The 18,531-nt window shown below is 42.8% G+C and overlaps 1 protein-coding gene across 1 annotated transcript; it reads right to left on the bottom strand.

The window, feature by feature from the left end:
- Positions 1-13,353: 13,353 nt before the first annotated feature.
- On the bottom strand, positions 13,354-16,539 carry LOC125314137. Its single transcript, XM_048275619.1, has 3 exons — positions 15,135-16,539; positions 14,703-14,843; positions 13,354-13,463 (listed from the first exon to the last, which is right to left on the bottom strand). Exons 1-3 carry the CDS (start codon positions 16,537-16,539, stop codon positions 13,354-13,356), a joined length of 1,656 nt encoding a protein of 551 aa, XP_048131576.1.
- Positions 16,540-18,531: the final 1,992 nt, after the last annotated feature.

Here is an 18,531-nt window from a genome sequence, read left to right as displayed (position 1 = left end):
TAATTGGATTCTAGTTAATTAAATAGATAATTAACTAGAGGCTTCACTCAATTAAATGTTTGGAATGGGCTAATTTGAAGTTAAAACTAGGTCCACATTATCATAGGAATTCGGCACACCCATGAGCTAGCCTTGACCGAAATTTTCAATCTTATTATGGGCTCATCTCAAATTTTTGGGCTCCAATGAAGGTTTCTCTGAATAATGAACATTTAACTAAGAGCCTTAATTATCAAATTCAACCCGAATAGACAGAATTGAGCTCAAAACTAAATTTCATTGGCCCATTAAAATTCGGCACCTCATCTTGTGATAATTGAGATTCTCAAGTCGAGTCCGGTCTAGTCGCCGTCAAATTAAGCTCAATTGACTCACTCTAAATGCAAGTGACATACATGACTGATAGAAAATAAATATGCAGTGCGTGAAAAGTTATTTTTTTTTTTGAGAATTATGACTAATTCTCATTTTATGCTTAAATAAATGATTTGCTAAAAATCAAAATTTAGGTGTCAACAACCATTAACCATATTACTTTAACATGGGCAGATAGTGGGGTTCCAACCCACGTCTTCTTCTTGGCAAAGAGAAATTTTACCATTTGACTATACTTGCATTTTTTTTTTTTTCGTTCTTGATACCTTGATATGAAATGTCTGGATAATTTTTATCCCTAGCCATGCCAGATACCCTGCTTATGGTAATTATAATTCAATTGACGATTTATGTGAACATTATGATATACTATTATTAATTATATAATTTTCAATTCATATAGAAGTTAAACGTCTAATCGCCCTAAAACAAAGGAAACAATTTGGGGGTAATATTATTTAACAGAGTAAATAAAGTGGTTGGTCATAACAATCTCACGAATTGCTATATCATCTGGTAGTGGACAAAGTGGCAATTTGGTGAATTTAGTGAATTATCGCCAACTTTATGTTTGTTTCATGAGGATAATGGGAAGTACTATCTTGACATGGAACAAATTGCATTTATAAGATAAAGTTCCATGGCTTCCGCAAGTTCGAAATTGATCTTTGAAAAATTGAAATGTAACTACGATATAAGTTTAGAAAATGAGTCGGGTTTAACGGGTACTTATGACTGGAAATTCACATTCGGATTCGTTAGATGAGTTGGGTCCCGATTTAGAATCACTTCCGAGGGCTTAAGCGCACTGGATAACCTCCATAATATTTCAACGCAACGTTTTGCTAATAGAACGTTGGAAATATTATAATGTTCATGGAGTCATACATTCTGATTACATCAGAGTGTATGAGTTCTTTCCTTAATTGTGACTGTACTAATCCACAGGGCTAGATGTAGAGCACATTGCAGTTTTCTTTAGGGAGAAGTTCTTGTTGCAGCTTCTGAATTGGTTGAAGCATGAAAATAAAAAAGCTTTTGCCAAGTTTAATCTTATAAAGGAAACGTCCCTCCATCATCAATCCAAATAACAGCCGTAAATTTATTTCCGTGTTGAGAGGAATGATTAGTTATATTATGATAAGTGACTATCAATTGATGAAAGCTAAGATAAGAAGTATGATTAGCAACATATTATATTAGCCATGTGATCTGAACACAAAACATATATGAGCACAGAAAAGCGTCAGGATGATGAGATTGACTCTCATTCACTTTCTCTGGATTCAGACTCTGGGATTGTTTCTGGAAAATTTGAACTTCATGTCAACAGAAAAGATGAGATGATAGCAATCTGCTTAACTACGCTTTGTCCAAAAGGCACAATATACCCTCGCGCAAAAACTACGATCTCGTAAACTGAATTGCTGCAACGGCTAAGCTCGACATTCCCAACTGTAAACTGAATTCAAATCGAATAGTCACCGGTAATAATCCATTGCAAGATTGGCATACAATACACAAGAAGATGGAAAAGGATGTCATGTGTGGGAGCAGATTGGACAGCTTTCCCGCACTAAGAGAGAGTTGCCCTTTTCTTGAGGCAGCCGGCTTAAAAGCCTTACCGGTCCCTTATCAGTACGCCAAAAGGTTCCACTAGTTTCTTTGAATCTGTTGTAACGTTTGGCAATCATACTTTCCAGAAAGAGAGGCTTATGCCCGAGGATACAAAGTGTAAGACAATCTTTTGGATCTTTAGGATTAGGTGACTTTGTCATGATGATCAAACTAGGACATACAAGATACTTCAAATTTAGAAGACAATTAAGCTGTGCAGGCATAGAACTCTCCAACTATGTATAGGATGAGATGAGTCAATAACAAGTAACAAAAGTAGTATCTGAATTCTGAAGCAAGAATAAATTTCTCATGCAGGCTCTCTTTGTAGCCTCTGACATCCCTGTCGAAAGGGATGAACGGTCACAAAGGATAGAATAGTGAATTTCACTTAAACTGAATGTAAATCGCTTTGGCCAGCTCGCTTAAGAAGGATGTGCTTTTCATTTGTTACTATAAAATTATGCAGAGTGGAGTGAGTTAAACTGTAGGCACCCTTACTAATGATACTGAACCAAATTGATTCAGGCAGTTTAATTACATGACTCTGAATTAGCATTTTTTATTCTTGGAGGGAAAAAAAAAAAAAAACGAAGTGCGGTTGTGAGATTGTACTCAACAATGACTTTAGAAAGGAACAATCATCTAAAAAGGTAGAAAGTTTATGACTATAACCAGACTTGCTCTACATCCTTTTTGTTTTTCAGGTTGTTTTAACATACATGCTTGATATACATTGGAAGCACGTTTCTCAACAACTTAACAACTTAAGCTACTCGAGGAAATAAGTTTATGAAGAACAGTCGTGGTATTTGATAGATGCAGGTGAAAGGTTCAAGTCTTTAGACTCCCTTAGCAACTGTCATTGTGTCATATTGTCCTCCGGTTATGGTTGATATGGTTACAGTAGCATCCTGAGGAGCTTGGATGAGAAGAAACTCTCATGTCCGGTTCAATCTTAAACCAAACAGCTATAGTACACAATTACATTGAGTAAACTAAGCCAGGCAAGGAGAGGACAAGAAGGGAACAGAACTTACTCAAGACATTGAAATCCGCAAAACTTCACAGTTCACACCAATGGCCACTTAAGAGGAGCTAAAAACATGTTTTCTGTTTCCTATCCTCTTTCTACTGCATCAAAGAGTGCTAGGACAAAGAAGGATATATTTGAAGCCTGCCTGATGACCTTTCGAAGTAAACGTCAATCATTAAAGCAAGCAAGAATGTGGTAGGTGCAGAGTAATTCGCATTTACGTATGCAAGCTGAAAGTCGGCTTCTTTAGACTTAAGCAAGCTAGCACAAGAAGGTATTGCAATATACGAAGCCAGTATATGATGGTTAGGTAGTACAAGGAAGCAATTGGAACCATGAGAAAAAGCTATGCAGGAGTAGCATGGCGGAGATACACTCTTCCTTCTGAATTTGAAGTAGGAGGAGTGAAGCTTTCCTAATCGATTTCAATTTAAAGACTTTGATGAAGGTGGTAATTAAACTTCTGGGCTACGAATGAATCCTAAAACCAATACTAACATTTGTTGAAGGTCAACGGAATGAAAGTCGTTCTGGGAGCTGGTGCTCCAGATAAAAAGGTAAGGTATACAACATGAACTTATATTTTTTTCCCCTTCCATAGAGTAGTTAAGTGACGCAACGTTCAGTAAAGATAACAAGCAAATTCTTGCTTAAGAGAGAAATATCGAAAAGTCTGATAATCAATAATAATCTCCCCAAAAATGTCATAAATACACCTTTTATAGGGTGTTAACCCTAATCCTAACCCTACTAGTATTCGAATCATCAAAAATGAAAAATTATAAAAGTGCCACTAAAATAAAATTAAATCCAAAAAGTACTAAAAAAAAATAGAAATCTCCATCTAGACGACCCGAATCGCCAAAATTCATCGTTAGTCACGGCCAAAGGTGTGAGTATTGATCAAGACGCCGTTTCGCTTTAAACCGCCGAATTTGAGTTCGATCCAACGTGATCGACTCGGTTCGCCAATTCTAGCCGCAATACCGTTTCTCCTTCCGGTTGGATTTCTGCCGGTCCAATCGATCTAGAAACGGCTACTAATGTCATCCGCATCATTCTCCTCCACTTGAGAAAAACTCATCCTTGAGTTAGAATCAGAATCCAAGTACATCGGTTCAATGGACTCATGAAACAACAACAAATCAGCAATATTAAAAGTGTTGGATATGCCCATGCTACGTGAAAGGTCTATAACATAAGCATTATGGTTGATTTTCCTGCTGATAGTGTAAGGCCCGTACTTCTTATGTTGCAATTTGCTGTAAGATCCAGTTGGTAACCGCTCCTTACGAAGAAATACCGTGACCCGATCACCTACTCCAAATACCCGCTTTCGTCTGTGTTTATCTGCGGCTACCTTATACTTCTTATTAGCTTCCTCCAGCTTCTATCTAATTTCATGATGCACCTCTATAACCTATTTAGCCATATGATCCGCTGCTACACTCTTGTCTGCTTGCTTAAGCAATTGTACCAAATTCAGAGTATGCTAAGGCGCCTTTGTATACACAACAGAAAAAGGCAACCCGCCAGCAGAACTATGGACTGCATTATTATAAGCAAACTCCGCTTGAGATAAAGCAATATCCCACTGCTTCGACTTGTCTCCACGGATGCTTCGAATTAAGTTGCCCAGAGTTCTATAGACCACCTTTGTTTGTACATCGATCAGCGGGTGTGCTATACTACTAAAATTCAAAGAAGAGTTAAATAGCTTTCATAAAGTCCTCAAACAATGCCCTAGAAATTTACTGTTTTTATCCGAAGTAATAGATTTAAGCACTCCATGCAAGTGAACCACTTCCTTGAAAAATAATCTAGCCACACTTACAACATCAAACGTTTTTCTACAAGGAATGAAGTGTGCCATCTTGAAAAATATGTCTACCACAACAAAAACAGAATCCACGCCTCTTTGGGTTCATGGCAAATCAAGCACAAAATCCATGGACAAATCTTCCCATATATTATCAGGAACAGGTAAAGGCATGTACGGACCTGTATTCTTAGATTGTCCCCTAGCGATCTGACAAACATAACATTTTTGCACATACCTGTTGACGTTTGTACGCAAATGGGGCCAGTAAAATTGCTCTCTAACCGTAGCAATAGTTTTGTCGCGTATCATATGTATAGCTAAACCACCATCATGTAAGTTACGAATTACCTTCTCTTGTAATGATGTCCGAGGAAGGCAAAACCGATCGCCATGCATCAAATATCCATCCCGCACATAAAATTCTTGCACGGGTTGACCAGCGGTACATGACTCCCAAACCAGCCCAAAGTCATCATCATCTACATAACAATCTTTCAGCTGCTTGAACCCCAGAATGTCTTGGCTTAATGTAATCAACAAGCTAGCTCTCCCGCTCAACATATCAGCTACTACATTACGCATACCCGACTTGTGCTTTAATCCGAAAGGAAACTTTTGTAAAAATTGACACCATTACGCATACATATCTTTGCTAATCCTCTTCTGACTACTTAGATATTTCAAAGCTTCATGATTAGAATAAATGATGAATTCTTTCCCAATCAGATAATGCTCGTAAGGTCATTAAAGCCCTCACTACAGAATAAAATTCTTTGTCATAAGTACTCAACTTCTGCCTCACGTCGCCAAGTTTCTCACCGAAATAGCAAACCGGTTTGCGCTCCAGAAATAAAACAGCTCCTATGCCCACGCCACTAGCATCACAGTCTACTTCAAATAGTTTATCAAAATCACGTAAGGCAAGAACATGTGCAGTACATAATTTTTCTTTTAGTATAACAAAATTGTTATATGCTTCTTCCCCCTATACAAATTTACCTTTCTTCATACACTCTGTAATTGGGGTTGCAATAGTACTGAAATTCTTAATAAATCGCCAATAAAAGGTAGCTAACCTATGGAAACTCCTAACTTGAGAAATCGTTTTAGGAGTTGGCCATTCTCTTATTGCTCTTACTTTCGCCTCATCCACCTCTATTCCCTCATCAGTGATAATAAATCCCAAGAATAACAGCCTATTAGTCAGAAAACTGCACTTCTTAAGATTTATATATAGCTTATTAATTTGCAAAGTTGTCAAAACCTCCCTCAAGTGCATCAAGTGATCCTCCTCGGTCTTGTCATAAATCGGGATATCATCAAAATAAACTCCGACAAATTTGCCAATAAAAGATTTTAGAACCCGATTCATAAGCCTCATGAAAGTGCTTGGAGCATTAGAAAGCTCGAACGACATCACCAACCACTCGTACAGCCCTTCTTTTGTCTTGAAAGCCGTCTTCGACTCATCTCCAGGCTGAATACGAATATGATGATATCCGTTCTTCAAATCCAGCTTTGAAAACCACTTAGCTCCATGCAACCTATCTAGCATGTAATCTAATCTCGAAATTGGAAACTTGTAGCCCATAGTTATCTTGTTGATGGCTCTGCTATCTACGCACATCCTCCAACTCTCATCTTTCTTAGAAGTTAACAAAGCAGGAACAACACATGGGCTCATGCTGTTTTGAATGTGCCCCTTTTGCAATAACTCCTCAACCTTCTCTTTCAGCACTTCACTCTCCTTGGGACTCATTCCGTAGTGCGGTAAATTAGGCAGGCTAGCACCGGGAGTTAAGTCTATGTAGTGCTGAATATCGCGCATATGGGGTAACCTATTTGGAATCTGCGTCGGTTCACTAAATTCTCTCAATAAAGGTCTAATTACTTCAGGTTGCTCCCCCACTTGTAATTCAGCCTCTATCTTAATTACTTGTTTCACTACCATCGCGTGAATTTGTTGAGTCTCTTTAATTTCATGTTCAAATTTCCTTATAAGGGTAAGGAAATTATTTCCTGGAGCCTGCTTTCTTTTGTTCTTCGGGGGCAGCAATGTATACTTCACTCCATCCTTCACGAGATTATACCGATTGTTTCTCCCCGAATACCGAACATCTACATCAAATTGCCACGGCCTCCCAAACAACACGTGACATACATCCATGTCTACCACATCACAATACAACTCATCATGATATTTTCCAATGGAGAATGGAATTTTACATTGCTCGACCACCTGAATGCATTCCGCTCCAAATCTAATCCATCCTAACATATATGGGTTAAGATGCTTCTCTACGTATATTCCTAGCTTCTTCACTGCCTCCTTCCCAATAATGTTCTCTATGTTTCCACTATCAATGACCACAAGAAAGATCTTTCCCGCAATGGTGCATCCGGTTGGGAATAATTGATGATGCTGCGAATCATCCTCCCGATTTTGGGCTAACATCATCCTGCGCACCACACACTTTACTTCCTCTTCTTCCTCATCTTCAAAACCTTCTTCGTCATCTTTTGGTTCACAACAATATCCATCTTCCTCCTCTTCTCTCGCTGCCATATTGACTGTCTTTCTCCGAGGGCATGCATTAAATCCGTGCCCAAGCCGATTACACCCGTCACACTTTATCGCCGCTAGTTTAGCATAAGGGTTAAGGTTCGCAGTTTTTTGTGCTTGCGTTCCCTTATCCCTCGGCTCGTTCATAGGGCGCTTTTTTATCGCCTTATCTTCCCGACTTCGCCCTAGGTTATAGCAGTTGTTGAAGCTGCCCTTTTCTATCGAACTATTCGAATCGCTACCTCGATAATTTTCGTAACCTCTTTTTTTTCTCTCTCTTGTCAGTATCAATTCGCTTTCATCGCCATGTTTTTTGCTTCAGATAAATTTCGCAGGAATTGCACTTCAATTTTATCTCATATGAAGGGCTTCAACCCATCGGGATATTTGGCCACCTATTGTCCCTCCGTCTCCGATGCATTATTCCACTCCGCTAATCTTATAAATTCCGCCGTATACTCATGTACAGTCCGGTTGCCTTGCGGGCAACGTTGGTATTACTAGAGCATTATCTGCTCATAATCAAGAGGAAGGAACTCCTGTTTCAAGAACCTCCTCATCCTCCGCCAAGTTTGAACCCTTTCGTTTCCTTCTCGTTCTCTCCTATTTTGCAATCTCTCCCACCGTGCAGACGCACCTCCTTCAATCTACAGGCTACTAGTCTCACCCTTTTCTCACTAGGGGTCTCCATATAATTGAAGAATTTATTTATATCAGCAACCCAATCTAGAAATGCTTCTATTCTCGGACCTCCATTAAAATAAGGGATATCGACTTTTAGTTTAAAGTCGTTACCTTCACGATCATCGTAGCGTTGTTTACCATCTCTTCTATCATGATCGTCGTAACGTCCCCTTCGAATTCATCCATAATGATTTTTGTTTGCATAATCGGCACGTTCTTCATCCAAAAATTCGTTTTCCTCTTCTTCCGAACTATTTGAATAGAGAGGGTTGTTCTGCCTACGGACAGGAACAAGCCTATCGACAGGGTCACCGCGAGCAAAATCTGCACTCGGCCTTCTGCCATGTCGCCGATTCCGGTTCACATCAACGCCGAGACCTTCGAATCGATCTGCTATCTCGTCAAATCGTTGATCCATACGATCCATTAAATGTTGCTCCAAACGTTGCAGCGCGTCATCCCCGAGGATTGGGGCTCCGGTCTCCCGAGCATCGTCATGAAGACCACCGCCGATCGTCATAGGATTTGATACCACCTGACGCAAGATTCAACGAAGATAACAAGCAAATCCTTACTTAAGAGAGAAATCTCGAAAAGTCCGATAATCAATAATAATCTCCCCAAAAACGTCATAAATACACCTTTTATTGGCTGTTAACCCTAATCCTAACCCTACTAGGATTCAAACCATCAAAAACGAAAAATTACAAAAGTGCCACTAAAATAAAATTAAATCCAAAAAATACTAAAAAAAATAGAAATCTCCATCTAGACGACCCCGAATCGCCAAAATCCATCGTTAGTCATGGCTAAAAGCATGGGTATTGATCAAGACGCCTTTTCGCTTCAAATGGCCGAATTTGAGCTCGATGCGACGCCATCGACCCGGTTCGCCGGTTCTAGTCGCAATACCGTTTCGCCTTCCGATCGAATTTATGCCGATCCAATCGATCCAGAAACGCACTACTAATATCATCCGCATCATTAAGTAGTAAAGATGTTCATAACTCATGATGCAAAATCTCATTCATTTCATGCCAGGCCAACTTTAGAGATATCATCCATTGTTTCGTTAGAAGAGTAACGTGCCTGGAGAAAGTAGTTTTGAGCTGTCTATCCATGATAAATGCAACAGCCACCTGAAACGGTGTTATGGATACATCAATTGATTTCGCATCACTTTATAAATAGACATCAGTACATCGTGAACCGATTTTCATACACTTAACATTGGTCTATTGCAGTGTCGTGGCAGCTACACGGGCCACGGAGGGAGGATGGGCCTGATCGCGCTTTTCTTAAGTACTTTTTATCCAGCTCAGCTGAATATTTGTATTTTCAAGCCTGCAACAACTGGTCAAAGCTAAGAAACCATGAATTGAGAGCAAAAGGCCTACGCCAATGACAAAGCATTTGTTTCCAACGCCAGCTTTGAATTCGAAAAGTGACTGTCTTACCATATGCAGCAAACGAAATTCAAACAGACAATGATACTACTAGTGTCAAATGATGCGCATACCTATTGAACAGGGGGAAAATTATAACATCCAAGGCTCACAACTTATTCATGATTAACATAATTACCAACAGCATTCAACATAGTAGAATGCACACCAACTCTCATGTTGCACCAGAATGGCTGTTGACACCTAATTTTGGGCGTTTCCATATTATTATTATTATTATTATTATTATTATTATTCATTAAATAAGAACACGTCTAATTTATTTTCATCTTATTGCAAAATAGAAAAGTGAAAAATATATATAACTACTTAAAAAAAAAAAAAAAAGAAAGAGAAAGGGAGCCAAAAAAAAAAAATAATAAATAAATAAATGAAATGATAAGCTATTGAATATGCATATTTTCTTGTTGTACTATAGAATAAAAAATTCAAAAATCAAATTTTATTTTATTATTTTATTTCGTTCTTTTTAAAAAAAAAAAGAAGAAAAAGAAAAAAGAAAAAAATCAATTCGGGCCAGCTTGATTCGGGTCGAAACCCGAGCCCACGACTTTTTATTTTGTTTTCACGCGTAGCCCACCCACGTGCAGCCCAGTTGGGCAATTCTCTTCCTCAGCCCATTTTCTCCTCAGCCCACCATTTCCTTTTATTTCTCAGCCCATCTCCCTTTCTTATTTTTCTTCAGACCATCTTTGTTTTGTTTCCCCCCACAGCCCACCTCTCTCTTTTATTCTTCTTTCCTTCAGCCATTTCCCATACGTGAATATCTCTACACTCACCCGCACACAGTCACGTCACTTTCATTTTCACCGCACACCTCACGTGGTCTCTCACCAACCCACGTCTCCATCAACCGAATTCTACGCTCGTCCACGCATGCAAGTTTGGGGAAGGAGGCGGAATGAGCATAAAAGAGAGAGAGGAGGGCAGGCCGTTGGTTGGTCCGTTCGACTAAAAAGAGAAGTGGGGGTTCCAAAAAAGAAGAGAAGGCAGCCCGGAGAGTGAGGTTCGGTCAAAAAAAAAAAAAGAGAATGAGAGCTTGAGGGAGGAGGAAGAGACCTCTGTTGAAAACAGAGGTAATCCGCACCAACGAAGGGGAAAGTTTCGCACCACCCATCTGCCGTCGCACCTTCCCACAGTGTCGCTTCGACTTGAGAATAGGTCGTTACTCCCTCGGCCATCTAGTACTCCGTGTTGCACTTGCAAGCTCGCCGGGCCGTGGCTGTTAATTTGTCCGGTCCGGCGAGTTCTCTAGTTAATTCCCATGGCATGTACTCTGCTATAGTTGCTTTTGATAGTCAATCTTAGGCCAGCCCACGCGTTGCTTGTCCCGGTTAATCCCCTATTTTGGGTTCATGAGTTGAGATCATTTTTTTTCGCACACAGGTTCACGCTTGTTCCTCATACTCTACTGATTAGTTAAGTACTTAAGCATTTCTCTAGTTTTTTTTGTCTCGTTCCCGATCACTGTTCGGTTTTCGTCGCCTATTAGTCTGGACTAAAGGAAGAAGAGCGAGACGTATGACCAAGCTCTTGAGGAAACAGAGTGCTTTAGTTTGATTGAAAAAAAAAAAAAAAAAAAAAAAAAAAAAAGTAAAGGGCGCAGTGAACGAAAAGAGTCTTGGGCGACAAGGAGACATCTTGGTGAGACGAGCGCCGAGTGTTGTAGATACGCAAGGGAAGAGGAAAATAAACGAAGAGTTTTTGGGTGAGAAGATATGGACGATGCTTGCAACCACGCGGCGTCAACGGACTGAAGGTGGCGCGTGAGCTTGAACCAATAGTGGTGCAGTGATCGTGGGCTGGCGACGTCGGAAGATCCGTGTCGTGCTCGAGCGAACTTAGGCGACGCGAGTCCGAACTTAGGCGACGCGAGTCCGAACGATGGCGACGCGAGTCCGAACGATGGCGACGCGAGTCCGAACGAAGGCGACGCGAGTCCGAACTTAGGCGATGCGAGTCCGAACAAAGGCGACGCGAATCCGAACTTAGGCGACGCGAGTCCGAACAATGGCGATGCGAGCCCGGGCGACGCGAGGATGAATAGAAGTGATTCGAGCTCGGGCTGCGGCGACGCAAACGTCAACGCTCGGCGACGCCGGCTCGAGTAGAGTCGGTCGGGGTCCAAGAAGTCCGCGGAGTGAGAGCTAGTGACGGTGGCGAGTGGTTCCCGGCGATGCGGCGGCAAGGCGAGCGGCGGAGCTTGGTTGGCGTCGGAAGTGCAGAGTCGCCGTCCCGGTTGCGGAGAGATGGAGCATGCACGGAGGAGACGATGAAGAGTAATAAGGGGGGGCTGATTCACGCTTTTGTTGACTGATTTGGGCTTCTTGGATGGACTGACGAATTGAAGGTTGAAGAGGAGAGTGGGTCAGCGAAAAAGAAAATAAAAGGAAGAGATTTGGGCTGATTCCGATGGGCTGGTGTGGTTGAAATGAAGGCTAGTGGGTGCCGGGCTGGGCTGGCGTAAAAAGAGAGAAGAAGAAGAGGAGCGGATGGGCTGGCCTAGTTGAAGGTTGAAGGAGTGGGCAGGGTGAACGGGCTGAGAAAAAGAAAAGAAGAGTGGATTGGGCTGTCAGAATAAAAAAGGGGGCCTAAGCGGTTAGGCTGAAAATAAAAGGAGAAGGAATTCGGATGGGCTGGCATGAAAGAAAACAGAAAAGCTGCCGGGGCCCGTGCTGGTTTGGGCGTGAAGAGGCTGGGCCAAAGAAAAAAAATGTTGAAGCCCAATTCGGATGAACTAAAGAAGATTGGGCCTGGGATTTCTTTTTTATCCTTCGGGCCCGGTCCTGGGTTTCTCCCGCGGACCGGGCCGGGCCCGACGACCTGATCCAGGTCCGGGTCCGAGGACCCGACCTGCACCCGGTCCCTTATTAAAAAATAATAATAATAATAAATAATAATTAATGAAAAAATAAAAATAAAAATAATAATAAATAAATAAAATAAATAAAAATTCAAAAAAATCAGAAAAATTTCAGAAAATTAAAAAAATGGTTTCTTTGACCTTTTTATCACTAATGTGAATTTTAAGCCTAAAATTGGCGTTGATTGAAGACCGATGTCCAATCCGGTCTGATAAGCTCAATGCTTTTCCGCATTTGGCCTTTTCCTCTATGGGCTTTGGCCTTGCTTTTACTAGGCACTTTGCTTTTTTAGCCCTTTGATTTTCATTTTCCTTTTCTTCTCTTCTTTGCTATTTTCATGAGCTCCCTGGACTCTCGAGACATTTGACATCGATACCGATTTTCTGGTAAATCACATGTCTTGCCCCAATTTGGGGAAATGATCACCACTCTGGTTTAGAAATGAATGATTTCGGGCTCAACTTGGCTAATAAAGGATATTGGTGTTTGGGTAGAGAAAGAAATGCTCTTCTTCATTTTGGAACGCTTCGAGCCTCCATAAAGATTCACCTGAAGTTACCACACAAAAGTTAACGCAAGTGAAGACAATTAAATCTTTCTTACCTTTCTCCGTTTGATTTTCAACTACGATCCCCTGCATTTGCCCCGGTGTGGGGTGGTTCTTGACAGGGGTATTTTGAATTTCTCCTTTCTCGGGCTCAAAGTGGCTAGCAAGGGATATATTGTATATGGGGAAAGAATGAATTGCCTTTCATCACTTCGACCCATGTATACATTGCGAATGGATCCTCTATCCCAAGACACAAATTTTGTTCTCACTTCATTCGGTCTCAGAGTGTATTAGGGGTGTGTTTAGGTGGGGCTTGCCTTTCATCCTAAGCACTCTCGCTTGGCAATCTCAATACCTCCGCTTCATTTGGTAAAAATCATCTCATCAGATGAACTTGGGCTGCAAAGACCAATTGACCCTTTGTGTTCACTCTTCTGAGGATCCGTGCTAACGGAGGATCTTGGGATTTTACGAACTGTCCCATTCCTGAAAATTATCAAAAGAATTTGGTGCATTAGTGTAGTAATTGATGTGGCAAGGGCACTTCTCAAGATGGATGGCGATACAGTTCCTCGCTACTCCGGTCGTCCCGATTTCGTTCCGGGAAAAATGCTCTCCTCCTCTTGCAAAAATAAAAGAGGGGCAAAAAGTTCTTATTATTGCAAAAAATTAAACGAGTGCAAAAAGTTTTTTTTTTTACTTTCTTTTTTTTTTATTTATTTACAAGGGAGCCCCCCCATTTTTACAATGGGGCTCGCTGGGATGCCATCGCCGGGGGTTCGAACCCGGTCGCGTCCGGACCGCCTTCATTCCCCAACCACCAGCCTGCGGCGCTGTTGGCGTCAAATGGGGGTTTCGCTTTTATTTAAGCGATCCCACCGAGGCGGGGCACGGCTTTCCATGCGGCCTCGGGCGTCGGTCACTTGCCGGTTTCCTTTACCTAAGACGCTCCAGATTAAGTTAATCCAGTGATTTGGCTCGGATTCGTTGAGTATCACACCTAAATCTGCAACATAAATATGATATGCATGTATGCATGATATGCATGATGTTTGCAATTACAATGACTCGGATCTACACAGGAAAAGGCCATCGTAGCCTTTAATTTTATTCATGGGAAATACTTCTTCACCATATCGGCATTTACGGGGCTCGACCGGACACGGCCGTCCATCTCGCCTAAAATCAACGCGCCACCAGGGAGGACTTTCTTGATCAGATATGGCCCTTCATAGTTTGGCGTGAACTTGCCTCCCGGGTGCGGTATAAATGCCAATCTCTTCTTCAGCACCAAGTCACCGATCTCGAAAAGCCGAGGACGAACTTTACGATTGAACGACTTTGCCACACGCTTCTGGTAACACCGACCATGACAGATAGCCCGCAGTCTTTTCTCGTCGATCATATTCAACTGTTCATATCTCTGTTGAATCCACTCTGCTTCTGATAGTTTCAATCGTGACAGAATCCCGAGTGATGGAATCTCTGTTTCCACCGGTAGCACCGCTTCCATACCATATACCAACGAGAAAGGAGTTGCCCCGGTTGAAGTGCGGATCGACGTCCGGTATGCCATCGGTGCATAGGGGAGCCGCTCATGCCAATCCCGATAATTCTCTGCTGTCTTGGACAGAATCTTCTTGATATTCTTGTTCGCCGCTTCTACCGCACCATTCATCTGCGGGCGGTAAGGCGAAGAATTCAAATGCTGGACGCGAAATTCACCAAGAACCTCGTCAACCACCTTGTTGTTGAGGTTTGAACCGTTGTCGATGATTATAGCCTCCGGCGCTCCATATCGGGCAAAGATATCTCGACGCAAGAACCCGGCCACGTTCTTCGCCGTGACATTGGCATATGAACTCGCTTCAATCCACTTTGAGAAGTAGTCAATTGCCACAAGTATAAAACGATGTCCGTTTGAAGCTTTGGGATTAATTGGCCCTATGACGTCGATCCCCCACATTGAGAAAGGCCACGCCTCGGACATCCGGTGCAACTCATTGGGAGGAGCAGCGATTCTATCTCCATAGACCCGACACCGATGGCAGGAACGAACATGCTGAATACAATCGGCTTCCAAGGTGAGCCAAGAATATCCCAATCTCATGATCTTCTTACTCAACAAGTGGCCATTCATATGGGGACCACATTCACCCTCATGAATTTCAGTCATCAACTGATTTGCTTCCTTGGCATCAACGCACCTCGGGAGAACGGAGTCATATGACCTCTTGTACAACGTATCGCTGCCGAGGAAAAACTTTGAAGACAGTTTCATCGGATATTTCCTGTCGGTTGCTTCACTGCTCTCGGGAAATTTTCTAGTCTGCAGGTAGACCTTAATATCTTGATACCATGGTTCTCCATCTGCCTCTTCTTCTATTAGCATGGAATAAGCAGAATGCTTCAAGATTTCGATTCTCAATGGCTCGATGTCCGAACCTGCAGTCACTTGGAACATTGAGGATAAGGTGGCCAACGCGTCTGCGAACCGGTTCAGGGCTCTGGGAAGATACTCGAACGCTATCTCATCGAACTCTTCGATTATATCTTCCAGAAACTCGTGATATGGGATTAACTTCGGGTCACGAGTTTTCCACTTGCCTTCCGTCCGAAGGATAATGAGAGCAGAGTCGCCATAAACCTCCGGTCTTCGGATTTCCATCTCCATGGCAGCCTGCAACCCGAGAATGCGGGCCTCGTATTCAGCGATGTTATTGGTGCACGGAAACAATAACTTGGCAGCTATTGGATAGTGCTGGCCATCCGGGGAGATAAGGACCGCCCCTGTGCCGGATCCGGATAAGTTAACGGCTCCGTCGAAGTACATGATCCACCTTTCTGCAGTGACCAATAAAACACGGTCATCAAGAGGGTCTATCTCATCTCCCGCCTGCGGTCCCGCAGCATTCTCTGCTAACATGTCTGCTATTGCTCGAACTTTCACCGACTTCTGTGTCATGGTCTGCACATCGAACTCGGAAATAAGAATTTGCCACTTGGCCAATTTTCCAACCAACGCCGGTTTTTCTAGCAAATAGTTGATGGGATCACATTCGGTGGTTAACATAATCTGATGGTGAAGGGTATACTGCCGCAGCCCATGTAATACCCAAACTAAAGCTACACAAGTCTTCTCGACCTCCGAGTAATTGGTTTTAGAATCGGAGAATTTCTTGCTAAGATAGTATATTGCGCATTCTTTTCCATCCGATGGTCTTTTACGCACCAATACAGCTCCCAAGGACTCCTTGTGGATGGTCGGATAAAGGATTAAAGGTACACCAGGAACAGGCGGAACCGGAACAGGGGAATGGGTCGGATAATGCTGAATTTTCAGGAAAGCGGTCCGACATTCAATATCCCATACAATCTTTGCATTCTTCTTGAGAAGCTTGAAAAATGGCCTGGCGCTCTCTGATAGCTGGGATATGAATCTTGCCACATAGTTCAATCTCCCCAAAGAACCGCGAACTTCCTTCACGGAAGACGGGGGTCGCGGCTCGCATATGGCTTTCACCTTGGACGGATCAATCTCAATGCCCCTACTACTGACCATGAAGCCCAATAATTTCCCGGACCTTGCTCCAAATACGCACTTTGCGGGATTGAGGCGTAATTGGTATTTACGTAGGCGCTCGAATAGCTTGCGGAGAATCGCAACATGGTCTTTGCCTAATCTTGACTTCGCGATCATGTCATCGACGTATACTTCAATTTCATTGTGCATCATATCATGGAACAAGGCCACCATGGCTCTTTGATACGTGGCACCCGCATTTTTCAGACCGAAAGGCATGACTCTATAGCAAAAAGTTCCCCATGGGGTTATAAAAGAAGTTTTGCTTCTATCTTCTTCTTTCATCCGAATCTGGTTATAACCAGAAAAACCATCCATGAAGGAGAAAAGCTCAAACCCAGCCGTACTATCAACTAGCACGTCAATATGCGGGAGCGGGAAGTCATCTTTGGGGCTGGCCTTATTCAGATCACGATAGTTAACGCACACCCCGACTCTCCCGTCTTTCTTCATTACCGGGACGATATTCGCTATCCAATCCGGGTAATGAGCGACTTCAATGAAATCGACTTTCGGGAGCTTCATTACTTCCTCCTCAATCTTTTTAGACAACTCGGGCTTTGTCCTTCTCAACCGTTGTTTCTTCGGCGGTATATCCGGGTTAGTCGGTAGTGCATGCTGCACAATATCCGGATCCAATCCTGGCATGTCGGTGTACGACCAAGCGAATACATCCCGAAACTCTTGAAGAAGGCTGACCAATCTGGCGGCTTCTGTTTCCCGTAACCCCGTCCCGATTTTGGTCTCTCGGATATTATCTTCAGCACCCAAATTCACCGTCACCGTCGGTTCAGTTGTCAACGGCTCTGACTCCTCGTGGCGACTCCATTCGATCTCAATCCCTTTTAGATCATCACTATCGCTGCCCGAGTCCCAAGAATCGTCGCTCGGCGAATCCGAGTCACATGTGCTCTTATTATGAATATGAAGAATGCTATGCCCGAGACACGATGCAGAAAGGTTAATTCATTTCAATGACATATAAACAAAAAGCGAAAAAGTGTGTTTTTGAAAGCAGATTTACAAAAACATTTTTCAAATAGGTAAGCCCCGGGAAATACCCTCATATCATCGGGTCATCCGGATTTTTTTTGAAAAAGCCAAAACTAGGAAGCGTGTGAAAGTCCAGTCCTCAGGCTTATACTTAGGCTCATAATTGCATCGTCATGGGACCGGCAAGATACTTTCACACGTCCTTAATAAACATGTGCTCGTTTTATTTAACTGGGAGCCGCATTACAACATGTACTTCCCCCAAGCCAACGGCTCGAGACCTGGGGGTATCCAAAAAACGGTTAGCACATCAGAAACACAGTCCTTGGCGGGAGCGGGAAAAACATATATACATGACAAAAAACAAACAAACCCATGATCCTACTCGGGAGAGTCGGGAGAACCGCCTGACGACTCCACGTCCTCGGATGCCGGAGGCTCATCCGGAATAATCTTCTGAGAATCGATAGGCTCAACCTTGGGAGTCTGTTCTTCAAAGAAGGCGTCAACATCAGCGGGTGTGATGACGGTGTCGGTACCGTGTTCTTCAAACAGTTGTGCAATCCCTTCTAAGTTAGAGAGGCTTGTGTCATCTAACATTTTGGGCGGACGGGGAAAAAACAACTTGAGGGGATTTCCAATGGGTCAAGCTACGGAACTTTCACCCACCACCGTGCAAGCGGCATTATCCATGCGACCTTCCTGGTTGCCCCGACTTCCTCGACCATAGCGTCTATACCAGGTGGGAGATGGGTAAGGATTAGCTGCATTACGACGCCTACGTCGAAACAGACGAGCCGTGGGGCCGTCGGATCGGTTACGGCTTCCCGAATAACCAAGTCCGAAAGGACCATTATCCGGTTCTACACGAATGGGTTCGGTGATGCCTTGACCATACAATCCCAAACCTTCTCCAGGGATATGTCCGTATTGAAGCAACACTCTGCTAGACATAAGGGCGGGGCCGGATAGCGACGG

Source organism: Rhodamnia argentea, chromosome 3, assembly GCF_020921035.1.
Source record: "Rhodamnia argentea isolate NSW1041297 chromosome 3, ASM2092103v1, whole genome shotgun sequence".
Classification (NCBI taxonomy): domain Eukaryota; kingdom Viridiplantae; phylum Streptophyta; class Magnoliopsida; order Myrtales; family Myrtaceae; genus Rhodamnia; species Rhodamnia argentea.
The sequence above is the reverse complement of the archived record's forward strand: the minus strand, read 5'-3'. Positions and strand labels throughout refer to the sequence as shown.